Here is a 20,494-nt window from a genome sequence, read left to right on the forward strand (position 1 = left end):
TGGTTGCCCGAATTCATATTTCCTATGACTAAAACTTGAATTCCAAGGCATTCATTACGTGCCAAGAACATGATAGGTTTAAGAGATACACCGTATTGTGTAAATTCGAAATAGTATTGCTGACGTTTGGTTCGCCTATAGCTAACTTTGTGTGCACGTGTGTACGAGTGTACTTGCAGTTGGCACAATGACCCAGTGAGTATAGCTGCTACCATGTCAGGTGTCTTGGTTCGATACGTGAGTTTTGAAGACGATAGTCTTTCTAGGGGTACTTCGACGGAAAATTTTTGGTCTGTCTGTCTGTCTGTCTGTCTGTCTGTCTGTCTGTCTGTCTGTCTGTCTGTCTGTCTGTCTGTCTGTCTGTCTGTCTATAAATTTATATTTTTGTCCGCCGTAAAAATACCCCAAAGTTCCCAAACTGCCCCAAACGATACATCTAACAGCTAACCCAATCGGCAGCACCCACCAATAATGCTCAAGTTTAAGTGTTCATACTTGTGCGATTGTCAATTAAAAAGCAATTATTTTGTATAACTGAGGCACCATCACAACACGTCGATATTCTGTATGTGTGTCTTTATACTATGGAAGGCATACATAAGTAATCCTAAGGACCTTAGCGTTTATCACGCTGCGCAAACGATGCAACGCTATGCTCAAAAAGGCGTTTCCAACGCTTTGCTAAGACTATAGCTAAGACGACACGGTGGTGCCACCTGCCCGTCGCTTTGCGTTCTACACCTTACCGCCTCTGAGACAGGCACGCACGCCTTCCTTCGTTTTCGAAGATAAGTGACATATGGCGCTCGTGTCTAACGTGCCTCAACGAGCTCGTTCGCCTTCGCTGCACGTATCGAAGCACTCTAACGCAGCGCCTCCGGAATAAAATTCACCGATTTTCTCGCGCAGAACATCAAATAAACGTTTTGTTCACTCTCTCCAGTCGCAAGACTATCGTCTTTAGATGACATTTGCAGCGAAACATGCAGATACTGGGCCAAAATTTTTGGGGCGAAGCTCCTTAAAGCGGCACCCGTTCGTCCCTCGTTGTACTACGTAACATGTCTTACGCTTTGACTTGCAAGGTGGTGCCGGTGGGAGATTTCTACTGTGTGTTGTTGAACAATAAAAAATTCGCAGCGTGCGCGTAAACTAAAAGCCGAATTATCCTGTCTCTCATTCACCATTAGCAGGCGTTGGCATGTACATTGAGCACTATCTGACAAGAAATGGTTGCTAGTTTAAGTGGACTAGGTTATACTAGCTAGGCGTAACCTCCTTGGTTTTAGGAATGTTTAGCGAGCGTTGGGCCGCAGTGCCATGAATACAGTGAACTAGTATGTACCATGAACTCGAGGTGGATAAAGGTGGGAAGTAGACACGAACGGCAAGCCTTAAGAAAGTGTGCTTGTGGCACCTCTCGTTTAGTCCTTGGAATGTCCGCTGGATGGCGGTGCTTCTATATGCGGAATATATGATGAAAATATACGATGTGGTAGTACTTGGAGTGTTGACTAGATGGACGAACGGACACACAGACAGATATATGGACGGACGCACGGATGGCTGCACGGACGGATGGATGCATAGGCGGACGCAGGGGTGGACGCATGGATGGACGTGTGGACGCACGAACAGACGCACGCACGGACGGGCGGGTGGATGCACGGACGGTCACACGGATGGACGCTTGGACGGACGGAAGCAAAAACGAATGGACGGACGGATGCTTCGCCCAACCATCCATCATTCACCCCGTGGATATGCTGCCATTTTTTTTCCTACACCCAGAACGTTGAGGCCACACTGTACACCACGCTCTTGCAGTCATTAAAATGGCGTGTGCTGAATGCATTCATGTTGTCACTAAAATGGCCAGTAATGAACACATTCACGATGTGGAGCAATACTCACACTGTTTATTATATGCGATTTCAAAGTTTTGGATGAGGTTTGTGTTCGGAAAAGCAACTATACTCATTCTATTTCCTCGTTCACAGCCGCTGCTAGTGCTGCGCTCAACAACATTTGTATTTCTGAAACCGCTGTATGGAATCTCTTGCGTCTCATCGGTAGCACGCATCTTTTCGCAGTGACTATGGGTTGCTGTGTTAGTAAAACACAACGGACCCTTTTCGTAATTCTCAAGTGCGCTTCTCTGCATTGCATATTTGAAAAAGTAATGATGGCTCCTGTCGGGCTTCAAGTGGAGACGCGGTCCTAGTTGAACATGCTGGGGGCTTGTCTATTATCAGTGTTCATATAAAAAGAGGATACTCAATGTTTTACACGTCATTTCGCAAGTAAATCAGGCTTGAACATGCCACTTGCACCAAATGGGAGGCCGCCATTAATTGTTCAAACTGCATAGCAGGAAAGCTCACTTTACAATTTCGAAAAGGATCGATACTCTGCCCTTCTATCAGCTTTGATATGGATCGTTTCCTTCTCTTGCACAGATTTTAGTTCCACGAAACATTAGATGCGACGTATTTCATAGGCAATCGCACCCATAACCTTATACCCTGCCTGCATGCTTACCCACCAAGGTTCATTCTCACGACACGCTGTTCTGTTTGACTGTTGGCGACCCTACTCAACTTGACGCGCTCCTTGCATCTTATCAATAAACCAAACCTGCCAAGTCAGCTACATTTTGAATCATAGCTACTACGGAACGCTGGTCCAATATCGCAGCGACTTATATACTTGAAGTGTCGGCTATTTTCCCCTGAAGTCTCCATGTTCCCCTCACTTCTCCCCCCCCCCAAAAAAAAACAAACAAACAAAACAACTGGGCATCGGACTCCCAAAGTGACTCTCTATGTCTCTCTGTCTCCCACAAACATATTCCTTCATCGATTGATCATCCCCCTCCCAAACCTCGAGCCGCACTCAGTGCCTCTCGCGTCCACGGTTAACTCGGAGGGTGTGCCGTCGGCGCAGCGCACGTTAAGTCCCGCGCACTTCAGCTCCGAACGAGGACCCGCATCTCGCACAGCCCGCGGGCGTTTATACCTGCCGCCCTCATCCGAGGGGACCGACCGGTCTTCATTCCGCCTCCCATAGGAACGATGAGTGGAGGGCGTGGATGCTGCGTCCGCTTTCAGCGCCACGCGCACTGCAGTATATGGCGGCGGCGTCGTCGGCACTCATGGGACTCGTGGAAGAAAACGCTCGCGCGACTCTGTCAACTCAATAAGCTGCGACGCTGTGCGATCGAGATGGATGAGGTGTATCCGCCTCCCCTCTGGCTCCCACAGCAGAGCTCGATCCGTTTGCCGAATGGAGGGAAAAGTTTATCCACTTCTTGTTTCTTTTTGTTTAGTTTTTTTTTTGTTTACTGATCAGCAGGCGTTCTGATGTGGACGATGAGCGGCCCTGCAATCGAGGGACTCCTTGGATTGCGGGAAGTCGTGCCCTCTTTTGATGCTCGCTTACAGAACGTGCGCGTTTTGTTCGCTCTTTCTTTATTTCTTTCTTTCTTTCTTTCTTTCTTTCTTTCTTCCTTTCTTTCTTTCTTTCTTTCTTTCTTTCTTCTACAGGTAGCTTTGAGTACAATTCTCAATTCTTTTTATCCCCCTCCCTCTCGCTCATTCTTTTTTTCCATCATGTTCATTCTTCTATCTTCATATTTTTTTTCCTTTGTTCAGTGGACGAGCTGACATTTACCTGCGTGGCATTTTTCTTTATCTCCTTTCGATCTTCTACGGTACTGTTTACGTGCTTGTGATTGGTGCGGTAGCGCGCTCCTGAAAAGCGCTCCGTGACGCGTAAGAGAGGGTGTCCGCTTTGATTCGATAAGGCACGCGGCGCAGCCACCGAAAGAACTCAGAGTATAGATTGAAGGGTATAAGACGGGCCGGTATCTCTTTCCCGTCATCTACGGATGGTATACGTGTGTACTTTGATCGACCTGGAGAAACCCCGAGGTCGTTTCGACCGCCCCCGAAATTTGCTCGGCTCCATTGCGTTATACCTATTATTATTATTTACTTTTTGTCTTTCAAAATGTCGGAACGTTTCTGGAGTGTTCGAGCAGCCACCGAGTCTTCTTTTTTTTACGGCGTGCTCTCTAGAACATAAAAAGTAGCGTAAGACGAGGATAAATTGAAATATAATGATCCTCTTCTACAGTGCGTGGGACAGTTATTGCGGACGAGCTAGGGATGCGATGTGAAGCGTTTCGCCTCAGTGCGCACTACTGAAATCTTGCTTATAGCCATAGGTGTAATGAAATATCGCTCTCCAGCTCAGGAAGGTCACCATTGTGGCGTACACGTCCTTCTAGAACCGTTACGGTTTTATTAAAGCGGAAGATTTATATTCTCATGAAATCGAGATTTTCGCGAGATGTGACGATACCTTGCGAGACCTGCTAAGACGCTGCGAGATTTAGCGAGACCCGACTGATCCTTCGAAAAAATTCTGAAATAGTGGACAAAAAAAAAACTAAGTAACAAAAGTCGGTCGAGTCGCGAGTAACAAAACTAAAGGAATCGGCATATTCGACTGACTGCAGTCGATCGCTACATAGGAATGTCACACAATAGTTTAAGCGCGCTTTTTTTTTCTTATACAATATCTGTAAAGAATTCGATTGTTTGTCTTGTACCATAGCATATAGAGCCGAAACTTAATAGCTACGGTGCATTGTGAAGCGAGACATGCACATTTTTTCGAGAAGACGCCACAAATATTAGCAATATAGCAGGCTGCGGCTAGTTACATTGCTTAGTACAGGAAAGTAAAATTAGTTACGCTCTAAAATACACCATAACACAAAACAGCAACTTGCGTAAATGTAGAATAATATACCTAATATCGACCTCTGTACGTTTTTTTAAGAGAGACAATTTCAAACCCATTGACATAAATGCGAATTTAATAACCGCTCCCTCCACCTACACCCTCTATCGCGTTCAACATTTCTTTGAGACTTTCAAACTATGACGCCCATCTTCCTAATTTGCGTTTCCTTTGTGTCCGAACGACAGAATCTTAATCAGGGAGCGGCAGCTCAACTAATATAAGTATAACAAAGTATATATATATATATATATATATATATATATATATATATATATATATATATATATATATATATATATATATATATATATAGTTCTTGCATAGTGCAACGTGAGGTCGTGTGTTAAGGCTTCACCGCGGAAGCCCCGTATGCAAAGTCGCATTTAGGCATGGTACGCCTGAAGTACCGCCTGTCACCAGCTATGAACTTTCGGGTGCAGCTGTTTAGCCTGCATTGCCGTGACAGAACAGAAATAAAAGCTACATGACGAAGACAAAAAAAAAAGAAAAATGAAGCCAATGAGAAAGCTGACGAGAAAAACATAGGCTAGAAGCGCGAATCTTGCATAGAGGCAAACGACCCTCCTCCTTCGTCCTCCCATCCCGAAGACGAACGACACACCACGCAGTCATGTCCGTCGTGGCAAGGGGGCGTGGGCCGCCTCACCACGGTGTCGCTATTAAGTTCAGAGCCTTGGGCGTGTTTAATATTTTTATTTTTTCAGAAGTAACAGGCGCATTGGTGAAGCCCTCCCCGCTTGAGCCCCTGCGGCTACGCCCAATGAAAAGTGGCTGATGCATCTTTAATGTGCTCACCGCCTGCGCTGAGCGTCTCGGCCGTGGTGCAGTGTGTATGCGAACATGCCGAGGTTTCGCGATCTCCCGACGTGCACGTCTGCGCCGTCGCAAAGCGCCGCCGTGACCAGTGAAAGGTATTTAAAAATGGAAGAGGCCTAAGAAATATACGCATTGTGACAGAACGGAAATCTTAAGAAAGACGACGGAGAACAATGGACAGAAAGGCCCGTCCATGGCTGGACCGTCCGGCTCTTACGGCTGCTCGGGGTGCCTTGTATGAGGTATCGGGTTGATGCGGCGACAACAATCTTCTTCTGATACTTTTCCTTCTTTAACGCCGTAAAACGAAGACCCAGTCGCGAGAAAAAGAAAAAGATGGCTGTAGGTGGCTATAGAATTATCGCGTAAGAGCTTTCTAAGAAGGAGGCGATGAAGATGGTACTGATTGATTATATCCGGTGGCTGTTTCAATATAGGAGTGACGTAAGATCCTGAATGACACTGTGGTGTGTGTATACTTGTGGTAATTGTCTTTCTTTCTTCTCTCTCTTTCTCGTTTGCCTCGCCATTTGCCCTTTTTGTTTTCAGTACAATTAAGTGACTAACTTGCGCAAGCATCCTCGTTTGTGGGCGCTTAACGACCACAATTCGCATGACGTGACGAGAGCGATGGAGAGAGAGAGAGAGAGAGTATGTCTGACGAAAGTCTTGTTGTTACAAGACTTTTGTTACAGAATTTATTGTCATATTCTTGACTGAGTTTGAGCAAGCTTTGCGTATATGAAGGTAATGCCCATTGGAAGCTGAATATATACATGCTAAACACAATGGTTACACGTGTGTTTAGTATAAGTGTTTAACAATTTTTACTACTCCGTACTCAACTATGGGAGAGCAGTGAGCCGTCCCTAAAGTGTGTTTAGAAAACGTGGTTAGCGATTTCGAGTGCTCGGTACTCCACACGTGGGTGGTAAAGTTGCCGACACCTTGACCGTAGCTGTAAACTTCGTATTGTTTTTCTTTTCCTTTAGCATGCCGGCCTTTTGTCTCGATCGACCTTCCCATTTTTATTCTCTCTCGCCTTTCTTATTTATGTAGGGAAGCAAACCAGAACAACGAAGCGTTCCAGTGTCCTTTCAACTGCCATGCATATGTATTATTTGGCTTCACCTTTAGGGGCTGAAGCCCAATTTTAGACCGCGACAACCCATGGCGGTTTCTTGATTCTCAGTTAAAGTCCGTTTCATTACGCAAATAATTTTGTTTGGAGAATAAGAAACTACGGGACAAACATTTTAATGGTATTTATGGGCAGTCGCCGATATGATCAGGAACTGAGTGTCAGGTCGAGAGAGTGACCGCAATAGCCATAAGCATGTCCTTATCAGATTCTCGCCAACAGTTTAGCGTGAGAAGCGACTTGACTCATCAAGCAGTAAGTCTGTTCGCGCCGACAAGTAACAGAGAGTTTGAGAGTGAGGGGCCCAAGACACTGGATCCCCTAGCTGATTTGCGCTGGGTCATACGCACGGGACGCCATAAATGACAAAAAAGGAAGTCTGCTGGTCATTCTTCCCGCGCGTCTCTATAGCGTTTAAGCAGACGGATAACCAATAGATTTGGATGACAGCGACGCGTACTGTTTTTTTTTTTCACTTTATAGTCACACATAGGGTGACGCAAGACGCCTTAGAAACCCATGCTAGTTTTCAATTTCCGAACATTGGGCCAACACGAACACAAAAACTCAGAATTTACTTAGGCTCTGCGCATGCGCCCTGGCGGGTCGCAAACGAGTTGCGTCGCCAAGCTTCTATAGGGGTCCCAATTTTCAATTTCTCCAATAACTGGAGCCAGTTTTTTATATGGCAACTCTAGGAGTGGCTACGACAGAAAAATAAAAATAGAAAACATGTCTATAGCATGCGTTTGTCCGCTCGGCTGCTGACCCGCAGGTCGCGGGTTCAAATCCCGGCTGCGGCGGCTGCATTTCCGATGGAGGCGGAAATGTTGTAGGCCCGTGTGCTCAGATTTGGGTGCACGTTAAAGAACCCCAGGTGGTCGAAATTTCCGGAGCCCTCCACTACGGCGTCTCTCATAATCATATGGTGGTTTTGGGACGTTAAACCCCACATATCAAGCATGGGTTTGTCCGGAACGGGGAGAAAATAATATAAAGAAGCCCAACTATTCAACTGTGTCCTGCATCGCTCCCTCGATATATTATTTATTGCGAAGTTCGTTCGGGGTGCTGACGGGAACGACGAGACGACGTAGAAGTTGATGAAATTTCGTTGTTGACATCAGCAGTGCTAAGCTGATTACGTAATTCACGCGCACGTTGTAACGCAATGAACTTGCACGTCAGTACGAATTTCTGCCGGTTCAGCGGCTGCCGATGAGCGCTTTCGTTGACGTAAACGCTAAAAGACTGTACCTGTTCTAGTACATCAGTGCAGCTTGGTTAATTGGCTCAGAACGATGATGCTCTCTCAAGAGGTTATTACATTTATAAGGAAACGTTCATATTGCCTCCAAGGGAACAGCGTTTCCCTCTTGTTTCCTCTGTTCGAGCTTTCTGGGTGCTATTATGGCTTTCATGCTGAGGTTCCCTTATTAGCCTAGCACGGTGTCGGGTTCAAAGGGGAAAAACACAGAACAAGCTAAGACGCGTATCGTTGGACCAAGAAAGATTTCCACCGATGAACGCATATTGTGAATTCTCTGGAAAGTGCGCTCGTTTAGCGGTGCCTTCTTGAACTTGTGTGGCTCGCATTTGTATTATGCGAGCGCCTTCCAAAGCGTATACCTTATGGACTGATATTTTTTGTGAGCTGAAAATAGACGAATTTAATAATAATAATTAAGTAATATTTCGCTTATGCCAACGAACTTGCGTTAAGTACGTTTGTTTTCTCGCCTAGCTCTGCCTAGTGGTTACACACACACACACACACACACACACACACACACACACACACACACACACACACACACACACACACACACACACACACACACACACACACACACACACACACACACACACACACACACACACACACACACACACACACGCACACACGCACACACGCACACACACGCACGCATGCACGCACGCACGCACACACACACACACACACACACACACACAGACAGACAGACAGAGACAGAGAGAGAGAGAGAATGACGCACACACGTTCACGCAAACACGTATGACGTGTAGGGCTGTGTATTTTTGAAGCAAGAAAATTAGTGTACTGTGCTACAGTCGCGCATTAAAGTTTGGCTAGGTCGGCTAGAAAAGTGTAAATATTAGAAACAAATAGAGATATGATATTTGTACACGAGTAAATATCTATGACTACATGCAGTGGCAAAGTTATTTCGCTGCAGTCGAAACGGCTGCTTGGACAGTGTTGATATATAAATACAGAATATTATACTTAATTACGTTGCTCTTAACAACACTCTCAATCACCTTCTTCTCTCTGTCTTTCAGGATTCACGGCACGCTCCGACCAGCGTCTTCGCTCGGCGTGCGTTGCTGCACAGAATTCTTGTCACGTGACCTTCAAGGTGAGCACTGAAAACCCAAACAGAAAGCAGTTCGTGTGCAAAATGTGCATTGATAAACGCGCACACGTTATTACTTTATGTATTGTGTGCGTACAAGACACATAATAGACCTACGATTTTACTATAAGCTATTTTACTATAGACCTACGATTTTGGGTTCTATACTTGAGCACCAGTGTCTCTGTTTATAGCAGTTCTTAGTAAGTACTTTTAGATATAGCGTGAAAGGGGGGTGTTACACTTAGCGTTGTCTAAAAGCCGGGTGTACAGAACAATGCAAACAGCTTTGCGTTTGCACTCAAAGTTTGGGAGGTTTATTTGGTTGAGATCTACGGCTTACGCTGAAGCGGTAAATCTTCAATGGTGTTGTAAAATCCAAGACGGTCTTGGTAAATGAAAAGTGACCTTGCTCTGAGGCTTCCGGGCGGAAATTACTGTCTAAAATTAGAAAAGTGAGTAATAAAAAACATTTCACCGCCTGTTGTGGCACCATTTACCTATACGAAGTGAAAGATGTCTAAGAGTTCACCTTCTTCTAACTTAAATTCATCATTTGTTCACTTCAAGATTTCGTCGTGGTATACGCATGCGTATTTTTGGGAGACACTTTTGTCCCCAATTTAATTTAGGAACAATTGCTTTTGTCCCTAGCCTCAATTGGTTTTTGATCCTAAGTCATGACATAACGCCAATAAATTGGCACAAAACGTTTCAAGTTGTGCCACACAAATAGTGACGCATCATTGAAGTACAATAAAAAAGAAGGGAAAACGTGGTAATCGGGGAGAGGAGACAGATAGAGACGACGACTCAGTTGTGTACAGAAAAATAAAAAAATGAACAGGATCGCATTGAATTGCAGACTGACCTTACCCGAATTGTGCAATTGTGTGATAAGTGGAAAATGCCACTTAATGTGAAAAAATGTGTGCACGTGTCTTTTACTAAAAAAAAAAAAGAAAAAGGATGAAGCGCGTATACTTTTTGAACGGTCACGTCATTGATTATCAATCAATGTATAAATACTTGGGTGTAACACTTACGAGCGACTGTTCATGGAATGCGCATGTGCATGCTGTAGTTGCAAAAGCTGCCAGAGCCCTAAATTTCATTCAACGAAATCTGAGATCCTCCCCTGCTGTCCTAAAAAGTACTGCGTATATTTAATTTGTCCACCCGATTTTGGAATATGCATGTTGTGTGTGAGATCCGCGCCCAAGTCCTTGATTGATCTGATCGAGAAAATACAGAACAGAGCGGCAAGGTTCGTTTTCAGTCGGTATAAGCGAGGTGACAGCTGTAGTGAAATGAAAAACGAGCTGGGATGGGAAGTGCTCTCCTCTCGCAGAAGGAAATTGCGTTTGAAATTGTTATTTCAGATATACCATAAGAAGACTGGCATCAATAAAGACACTTACCTTAAACCACCGCATTATCTGTCTAGAAGGTCTGATCATGACCTTAAGATTCAAGAATACCGGACTGGAACGAACCTTTATGCTAATTCTTTTTTTGTTCATACTGTACAAGAGTGGAATCTATTGTCTTGTGACCAAGTGTGCTGTCATAACGAAGACTTGTTTTTTTCAAAGCTGTAAACCCCCCGCTTACACGCCTTTGGGCAAAGCAGGGTATTTCTGAATAAAGAGAGATATGAGATCCGGAGAGGTAGGGAGGTCAACCAGAGAGTGAAGGAAGCGAGCAGTGAACACGAGTCTAGGCGACACGTTCCTTCAAGTGTCCAAGTGGTGGCATCTCTACGCACCACCGCTTCACCACCGCTTAGAGCACGGCCGGGTCCTGTACGGCACCTGCTCGCTTTTAGATTGCGCGGCCGTGTACGCCGATACTCGTGGGAGTTATTTATTGAACGTTCGAGAAGGGGCGAAGGCACGTTCGAAGGAGTCTCTTCGGCGTCGTCGTCTCTTGAACGGCGGCTGTTACCGCAGAGCGGGGGCTCGCTGTTTTCGCCTTCGTCTATAATGTTCGTTTCGCTTCGATTTTCTCTCTCTATATCATTTATCCGGCTTTGTTAGAAAAAAAAAAAAAACTGCTGCCTCCGGGTCGTGTTTATACACTTGCGCGATGTACGTTACTTTTCGGCGTATCAGAAGAGGAGAGAAAGATCAACCGGCCAAGTCTCTTCTCTCACCGGCCGAATCCTTCACATTTGGCGGCACCTTTCCTGGCGGGCATCTGCCTCCTTTGTCCTCGCTATTACGACGAGGCTCGCAGGTATACTATGTAAGCGTATAAAAGGCGGCACTACACAGTAAGGGCTTTCCCGTGTGCGCTACACAAGTAAGGAAACACCACCGATGGAAGCAGGGCTTCTTGGAGGCGCCCCTTTACGACTTCGCTATCTTGGCGACTGTTTTTTTTTTTTCGGTAAAGAGAAGAGCAGCTGGACGATTTCCTTCCCGCGCTTTCTCTGTCATTCCCTGGCCTCTTACGCCCGTTTAAGCCTTTATTCCACCGCCCGTTCTTTTACATAAGGATCTCCCTTTTAGCACAGCAGAGATAGCCTTTCTTTGACGGCCGTTCTTTTGAAATCTTTGCGAATTTTATTCTTTGTTTAGTGCTGGACATGGACCCTATACACCGCCCGGCGCTGTATTATCGGTTCTTCCATGTCGCTCGCGCTTACAGCTCGGACTTGTTCGTCGCGCGCTTAGTGTGCGAAGGCAGTGTGCGAGCGCGCGGCGGTTTACGGGAAAAAAAATTCACTGCAGCAACCCCGGATCTGAGTCAAGCTAACCAGGAAGCGCGGGTTCTCAGGTGTCGTTCTACGTAAGAACAACACTTGCGCGGTTTGCGTCCCCGAAAGCGTTGTCAGAGGTGTTGAAACAGTGAGTGACTAAACTAGTCGCGTTGACTAAGTCGCGTCGACCCCCTGTTTCCACACGTTCGAACAGCTTCGTAAGATTCGTTCCGTAGCCAGCCGAGAAAGGTTGTAGCTTTCTCTGCGCTGCACCTTACTACCGGGATGGTGCCCCTTTATAAGCCAGAGAGGAGCACCGGGGTTGGGCACGTACACGCTCCCTTTACGCGCGCACGCGGAGAGTTTTCTTTTGCGGCTCTCGATCGGCACGATGCTGCAGGCTGAACGCGCCGAGATTCGCTGTGTCGGTAGGCCGCTGCCGTTTTTTATGCGACCGTGTATACGTACGCTAGCTAGATTGTTGCTCGCTAGATTGTCGACCGAGCAAAACGAAGGTGCGCAAACGGTCGCAGGCCAAACAGGCGCATAAGTGAGCTTTCGCTCGCATGTATAACACATAGAACGCGCAAGCTCGCAAAGGTACACGCACCAAACGGCCTGCCGTGCGTGCCGTTGAAAACAACGCATCCGCGACTGTGCCGCCTTCTCTCTCGAAGCCAGGTCGCCCTTTTCTATGTGGACACAGCGGCTCTCGGGTTACTGTTCGGTCGGTGATGCCCTTCCTGGGTGTGCTTGCGCGTTTGCGTATCTTCATTGCTTTAAAGCACTTCATTCGCGTCCAAGGCTTTTGTCACGTTGCATTCGAAAGTTCTGTTCTGTGTGAGAAACTGTGAGAGTGGGTAGAGCAGGGGGACGCTCAGTTACCGTTTTGTTCTTCTATTGTACCTGTTATTGTTCACTTTTGCATTGCGCTGGCTTCCAACGAATTCCCGCGTCATTTATTAGTATTTTCAGCTTTCTTGTACTGTCTTCTTTATTTCCCCGCACAATCGGGCATCGTTCATACTGCCTTTCGTAATCGGCGTCAAGTTGACTGGTGATCGAGTTCGACTGAGACTGTGTCGTGTCCCTAACGTGTAGGTGTCGACGTTTGTGAATTTTGCAGAAATGGAAAAGTGATTGTTGACACGCGTTGAAATATCGCGGCGTCTGCAAAACAAGTGCGACGCAGTTTTCTTATAACTCGAAAAGTTCGATATGACTTTGCCGTTGGCAAGAATGGGCGCGAAAAAAATTACATGCGCTGACATAATGTGCGCTGAACAACACAGAGAAAAGTGGGGCGTTTTGATTTTTGTGTTCTTCTCAAAATAAATCCTGCTAATTAGTCCCGTTTTTGTAGTGCGTTTTTCCTGCACGCAAGACAGCATAAAGTTTTGAGAAGTCATGCAGAATAAAAGGCGAACGTCATTACAAAAATGACACACACAAATCCAATGAAACATTGTACTTCTGAAGTATACATACATACATACATACATACATACATACATACATACATACATACATACATACATACATACATACATACATACATACATACATACATACATACATACATACATACATAATCTATCTATCTATCTATCTATCTATCTATCTATCTATCTATCTATCTATCTATCTATCTATCTATCTATCTATCTATCTATCTATCTATCTATCTATCTATCTATCTATCTATCTATCTATCTATCTTTTCCTTCATGACCGACAAGTCATTGACCGACAAGGTATTTTTACTTCTATTTGTGGGTTCGGAACCGCCTTGCGAAGAACCGGAAGTGTTGCGGACGCAGTCCAGATGTCTTCTGAACCTTCTCGCTTGATGGAAGGCACGAGCAAACAGAAGCAGAGCGCAGCGAGACAGCGCCTTGCTGTAGCCCATTCTATGTATTGATTCGAACCACCGTTGTGTGTGTGTGTGTGTGTGTGTGTGTGTTTGTTTGTGTGTGTGTGTGTGTGTATGTGTGTGTGTGTGTGTGTGTGTGTGTGTGTGTGTGTGTGTGTGTGTGTGTGTGTGTGTGTGCGTGCGTGCGTGCGTGCGCGCGCCGACCATTGATAAGCGTTGACTTGCCACGGTGAATAGATGAACTAAAAGTAGGTTATTGCATCTATGCACACCGTTCAATTTGTGGCTTCCGCAGACGTGGAAAGATGAAAGAGCCACCTTAAGAGGGAAGTCTCGTTTTCGGGCCATGCAGCATTTTTGCATTCGGTCTGTTCGAAGGCTCCGCCTTACACCACTGTCGTGTATGTAATAGTTGCTCTTTTCGTTTCTTTTTGTACCAGCTTGTCATCCATATTTGCAGTGCCTTTTGCTTCTATTCACTACCGGCTAGTAGCTTTCTTCCCCTTTTTAGTCTCCCACGAGAATGTCTTGGACCTTCTTAGGCATTGTGCGCTGCGCCTGCTCAGTTAATTCACAGGGCACTGAAATCCTTCCAGAAAAATAATGCTGCAAACGTACAGTGACTAAAATGTACGGACTACACTACGAGTGATGGAAGAGAAAATATGCAGTGCAACGTTACGAAGACATCAGTATTGAGCATACGTAGAGAAAAAAAATGGCAGCATATCCACGGAGTGAATGATGGAGAGTGGGGCGAAGAATTCGTCCGTCCATTCGTTCTTGCTTCCGTCCGTCCATGCGTCCGTCAGTGTGACCGTCTATGTGTCCATCAGCTCGTCCGTGCGTGCGTCTGTTCGTGCGTCCGTCCCTGCGTTCGTCCATGCAGCCGCCCCTGCGTCCGTTCATGCGTCCATCCATGCATCTGTCCATGTGTCCGTTCGTCCATCTATTCAACACTCCAAGTACCTTCATCTCGCATCTTTTCATCATATATTCCCCATATAGAAGCACCGCCATCCAGCGGACATTCCAAGGACTAAACGAGAGGTGGCACACGCACGCTTTCTTACGGCTTGCGCTTCGGGTCTACTTCCCACTTTTAACCACCTCGAGTTCATGGTATATACTAGTTCACTGTATTCATGGCACTGCGGCCGAACGCTCGCTAAACCTTTCGAAAACCAAGGAGGTTACGCCCAGCGAGTATGACGTAGCAAACTTTTTCAGTCAGATAGTGCTCAATGTACATGCCAATGGCTGCTAAGGGGAAATGAGAGGCGGAGAATTCGGCTTTTACTTTCTTACGGCTTGCGCTTCGTATCTACTTCCAATTTTTAACCCCTTTGAGTTCATTCATGGTATATACAAGTTCATTGTATTCATGGCACTGCAGCTCAACGCTCGCTAAACCTTTTTAAAGCTAAGGAGGTTACACCGTCACCCCCGGAAAATCTTTTCAGGCCTGCGCCCAGCAATCTGACGTCATTTCCGGCCGGCCGAATCTCGGGGAAGCCGCAGCGGCAGCGAGCGCAGCGTGGGCGGCGGTGGTGACGGTTCGGCGGCGTGGTGTTGACGGTGTTTCGCGTTTGTTGCTTTCCGTTGTTGTTTTGCGGCAATTTCGTTTCCGTGCGTGATGCTGGAGTGATGCGACAATGCCGAATAAGTGTTGTGTACCCGGATGCACCGGCAACTACAAAACAGGAAAGAAGATACAAGTGTTTTCCTTCCCTAAAGACGCCGACGCTCTCAAACAATGGCTACGCGCCATTCCTAGGAAGGACTTCGTGCCGACTTCGTGCACTAAGGTAAGAATTTGAGATGCTCCTGTTCTTAGCTTGTCGTTGCTTGTTCGGGTAGAAATCACCTATGATGGGAAATACTTGAGCGTGTGGCCGCCGGGCCTCGCGAAGCGCTGACGCCAGCAGTTGATGAGAATCGCCCAGAAAGGCACGTTCGCAGCAAGGATGGTCAGCTGCGCTTTGTTCACTAACAGTGCCGTGGTGTCGTCCATTCTTGCAAGCTCTCGGTGGAAGCGCTTCGTGGAGTGCGGTGACATCACGCTCCCGTGTTTCCTTTCATGTTGCTTGTACCGCTTAGCGCAGCGCTTTTATTTAGATGCTTGCGAAACGTAGGTAGACTTTGTTTTAGCTACACGGACTGTCAACACGGTCATGCAAACGGGAGCGCATTTTTTTCTTTTGAGAATTGGCGTCTCAGACGTTCTTGAAACGTTTGTGCAGGTGTGCGCGGATCATTTCGACGCTTCATGCATCGAGAAGACGACATCGTACACGGATCCAAGGACAGGGAGAGTTATTGAAGTTGCACTCCCAGTACCACGGTTGCGTCCTGGATCTGTCCCAACGGTATTTCCCGGCTGTCCGTCCTACCTATCAGTACGAGACCAGAGCACGAGAGAAACCCCTGACGCCAAGAGGAGCCGACAAGAAGCCTCCCAACTCGCCCGTGCTGTAGAAGAGTCGCTGGCGTCATATGAAGCGGAGCAAGAACGAGACCGGTTTTCGTCCCTCGAAGAACTAAGGGCTCGCCTGCAAGGGGTGTCAGTGTCTCCGAAGTGGACTGTGATTCATAAAGAAGAGTGCTCCATGTTTTTGAACATTATCGACTATCGTGAACCTTGTTTGAATGCGTCATTGACCGTGTTTGCAAACCTTGAAGTCTTTGCCTGCTATCAAGTTTCACCAATCAAGAACCTTGGTAGCGCTGTTGTACCAGACTCAGTTCAAAAAGTAAGTTCCTTGTTGGAAATTTTGAACAACCTGTCGATGCTGTCTGAGGAGCGCTGCACTTATCGCCACCTGGCTCAGGCAATACATTCCCTTCTGGACAAATTGGAAGCCAGCATTGATGAAGGCAAGAAAGAGACGGTGAACTTTATGAAGGAGCAGCTACTACTTCTTTCTGCAAAGCGCATTCAGTATAGCGCCCAGGTGATGGTCTTTGCATTCATCTTGCGTACAATGTCACCACATGCCTACAAGTTCCTGAGAAGCACAGGTGCACTAACTTTGCCCCACCCAAGCACTATTAGAAATGTGTGCTCGTCTATTCAAATGTGCCCACAAGTTGATTCTTCTGACGACACTTTCCTTCACTATGTGTCTCAGAGATTCAAACATCTGCAGGCACATGAACAATCTGTTTTGTTTTGAGTTTTATGTGGCAAGATATTGTGTTTTGTACTTTTGGCATATTTTCAGCATTAAGGGCAACATCTTGTGTTGCCTGTCGTCTGCCTGGACCGAGAACAATGCGCACTGTGATATTTGTACAGACGGCGTCTGGCTGTGATAAATAATTATGCATTATTCCATTCACGATATTCATTATTTCTTGATACCTTGATAAGTTCCCCAACCGCGGTGGCTCAGTGGCTAAGGCGTAGCGCTGCTGAGCACTAGGGCGCGGTTTCGATACCCGGCTGCGGCGGCCGCATTTCTGATGGAGGCGAAAAGCAAAAACGCCCGTGTGTACGAGATTTCGGCACACAATAAAGATTCCCAGGTAGTCAAACTTGATCCTGAGCCCTCCCCTACGGCGCGCTTCATCGCCTGCGTTGCGTCGGCGCGTTAAACCATACAATCAATCGATACCTTGAGAAATCGTGCGGACATGGTGTCAAGGCACCTCGCCCGAGTCGGTAGGCGTGAAGGGCGCTCGCGGCAAGCGCTCGCGGCTGGCGCAGCCACCCAGCGAAGGGCGGCCGGCCGGCCGGCGCGATGTGACGTCGTCGACGTCACGTCACGTGACGCGCAGGCCTGAAAAGCTTCCGGGGGTGACGGTTACACCCAGCGAGTATAACGTATCAACCCTTTCTTGTCAGATAGTGCTCAATGTACATGACAATGGCTGCTAATGGTGATCGCAGCCTGCGCGTTAACTAAAAGCCGAATGCTCCTGTCTCTCATTCCCTATTAGCAGCCATTGACATGTACATTGAGCACTATTTTTTATTGTTCAACAATGCACCGAAGAAGTCTGTCACCGGTACCACCTTGGAGGTCAAAATGTTATACTTGTTACATACTACGGGGGACGATCGGGTGCCGCTATAAGGAGTTTCGCCCCTAAAACTGGTGTAGGCAATGTTATTTCTGGCATGAACAGGAAAAGAACGATGTAGATAGTTTATGTAATGCATGTGGTGGTCTGTTAATAGTTACAAACTTGTACCTAGGAAAGGGAAGCGCAGTCAACCACGGAGCAGAAATAAATAATGAGATTAGATAAACTGCAAACGTAAAAGGATCAGCGCCCGTAGACGTATAAACACACACACGCAACACACACACACACACATACGCAACACACACACACACACACACATGCACACACATTATCATCCGGAGTAGCATGCTCACGTGTAACATAGTTGAGTAACTTAGGTACGAAGTACTTCTTGACGCCTACAGGGACCTCTTTCTAAGGGGGCAGAGGAGAAAATGAAACAGATACTAAAGAAGATCAAAGTAGTACTAAGCACACCGGGCCGAGTGCCAGAGAGGATTTTCTTGCGCTGGGGAACTTCTCACGTCGTCATTAACCTGTTCGTCTGGGCGCGTAATAGAACGTCCTTCTCCGGAGCCTGTTGTGCAGGACACCTGCTTCCGATTGTATCCTTGCTTTTTCTTGTTCCAGTTGTTCTGCTGTCCCGAGACGTGCCTAAGTCTCCTGTAGACTCTCTCTCTCTCCTACGTGGAGAATGGACCGTGGCGACGCGTAAGACGAAAAAAAAAAAGAAACAGAATAATGAAGACGTGTAAAGAGATAACCTACAAGTCCAAAAAGACAAAGAAAAGCTGAAAAAAACACACACAAACGGTAGCCTGATCAGTGGGGAGCCTGCCGCCATTAGCCAGCGAAGCCGATAGGCACGAAAGGATTCGTGCCGGAGGTAGCCATGCCTCGCCATTATAGGAGACGATGCTCCAATCACGAGCTTTCTTCTTCGTATGGTTCGCTCATTCCCCCCCAAAAAAGTTTCTTCTCGAAGTCTTGTTACTCCTGGCGTAGGGATAATAACTATGTACCATTTCATTTCACACCTTTAGTTCAAAAGTTGTAGGTGTGAGAAACTTCAGCTTAAAAGAAAAAGTGATCGTCATAACTGATGATGCGCACCTTAAGAAAACTTCTGCTCAGTTAACTTTTATTTGAGAAGTTGAATCATTCAGTTTACTTTGAAACAAGAAATTAAATGAGTTTCGGAGGAGGTGTGCAAGAGGAAGACAAGTGTAATAACATATCATACGCATTGTTACTGCAATATGCAAATCGCGCCATCCTTTACGTACGATCCGCTGCGGTGGGCTAGTGATTGCGATGCGCAGCTGCTGACCCGAAGGTCGTGGGTTCGATACCTGCCACCGCGGTCGCATTTCAATGGACGCTGAATGCTGGAGGCCCGTATACGGCGCCATGTCAGTGGGCATTGAAGAACGCCCAGATGGACAAAATTTCTTGAACCCTCCACTAGGTCGTGTCTGCTATCTTTATCATATTTTTGGCACTTAAAACCCCTGATATCATCATTATCATTACCCTTGACGTGTGGTAGTGCGTGCGTACACGTGCAGAATTAAAGAAAATATTCAGCGGAAAGAGCTCAAGCCCCCGAGTCTCCTCCTCCTCTACCCGGTTATACTCAAATAAGCGTGTGGTATCGTAACATAACGACGTGTTTATGGGCAGGGCGCCTTCAGCATGCACGGAAGCCCTAGAAGAGCCGCAATGCCGATTGGCCGCGAGCACTCCTTGCTGGCCTGACGACGCAATAACAAGGACAGAGAGCCCGAGGAAGTGAAATGGGACGTGCACGTGGGGGGGGGGGGGGGGGGGATCCGCCTATTAGCGAGCACAGGCGAAGCTGGAAGGATTCGGAAGCAAGGAAACGAGGCCTGTCATTAGTGCTGGACAGTCGCTTCCCTAGTTACGATGGACAGGCCGAAGCATTCGCATCCTACTGCAGGTTCTGGTATGCCTGTCCCTGTTCCTGCCCTTCTCTTCGCCTCTGCGCGAGAGATGGAGAAGCAAGAGCCGGAGCTCCGTATAGAGCCCGAAACAAATATTCCAACTCGCCGAGACACCGGTCATTTCGGATCGACGCACAAAGCCGGTGGTCGTTGGTGTAGTTGTGCAGCCTACGATAGCAAATAATCAATAGAACAAGTGAATCTGTGCTATCGAAAAGAACGGCCATGCAGACGCGAACTGAAGTGAAGAAAACCAAGGTCCCTATATTATAGAGGCATAGATGGACTTTTATGGATAGAGGGAGTTCAGAGGACACGCGTCCGAACCATTTTCAGTGCGAAATGCATGCACCTCTAAGGCCCATGTTCACGTACGTACCTATTCCTTATCATGCGTTTTAATCTAGATGAAGATAAGTTTGATTCTCGAATACAGGACTAAACTATTTAGTGCCACGCGGACCATGTGACACTCTCTTGTTGCGTCCAAGCATATTCGGTTTAGTATTTACTACCGTTACTTTAATATTAATTAAGCAATCTTTTAAAAACATAATCGATGTTTCTAGCTCTAGTTGAGAGCTATATTAGGTACACATGATATCGGAGCATAACTCTACTTATGGGTAGATTAACTGTCAGGGAAGTGAATGAAAATTAATTTATGGAGTCCATCGAAAGATTGCGATCGACTGTGACTGCTGCGGCATCTGGCGAAGCACATTCCAACTACGC

The 20,494-nt window shown here is 46.6% G+C and overlaps 2 protein-coding genes across 2 annotated transcripts in view; both read left to right on the forward strand.

The window, feature by feature from the left end:
• Positions 1 to 20,494, forward strand: part of LOC119170309 (uncharacterized) — a 303,502-nt gene that overhangs the window by 148,087 nt on the left and 134,921 nt on the right. Inside the window, exon 3 of the mRNA XM_037421441.2 lies at positions 9,113 to 9,189. The gene's annotated coding sequence lies outside the window, so the exon portion shown is untranslated. The remainder of the gene's footprint in view (positions 1 to 9,112; positions 9,190 to 20,494) is intronic.
• LOC142775583 (uncharacterized) lies at positions 15,311 to 17,556 on the forward strand. The gene is made up of 2 exons (XM_075877047.1): positions 15,311 to 15,571; positions 16,007 to 17,556. The coding sequence occupies exons 1-2, from the start codon at positions 15,419 to 15,421 to the stop codon at positions 16,937 to 16,939; spliced, it is 1,086 nt and encodes a 361-aa protein (XP_075733162.1). The 5' UTR covers positions 15,311 to 15,418; the 3' UTR covers positions 16,940 to 17,556.

The sequence above is a fragment of the Rhipicephalus microplus genome, chromosome 2 (genome assembly GCF_043290135.1).
Source record: "Rhipicephalus microplus isolate Deutch F79 chromosome 2, USDA_Rmic, whole genome shotgun sequence".
Taxonomy (NCBI): Eukaryota; Metazoa; Arthropoda; class Arachnida; order Ixodida; family Ixodidae; genus Rhipicephalus; species Rhipicephalus microplus.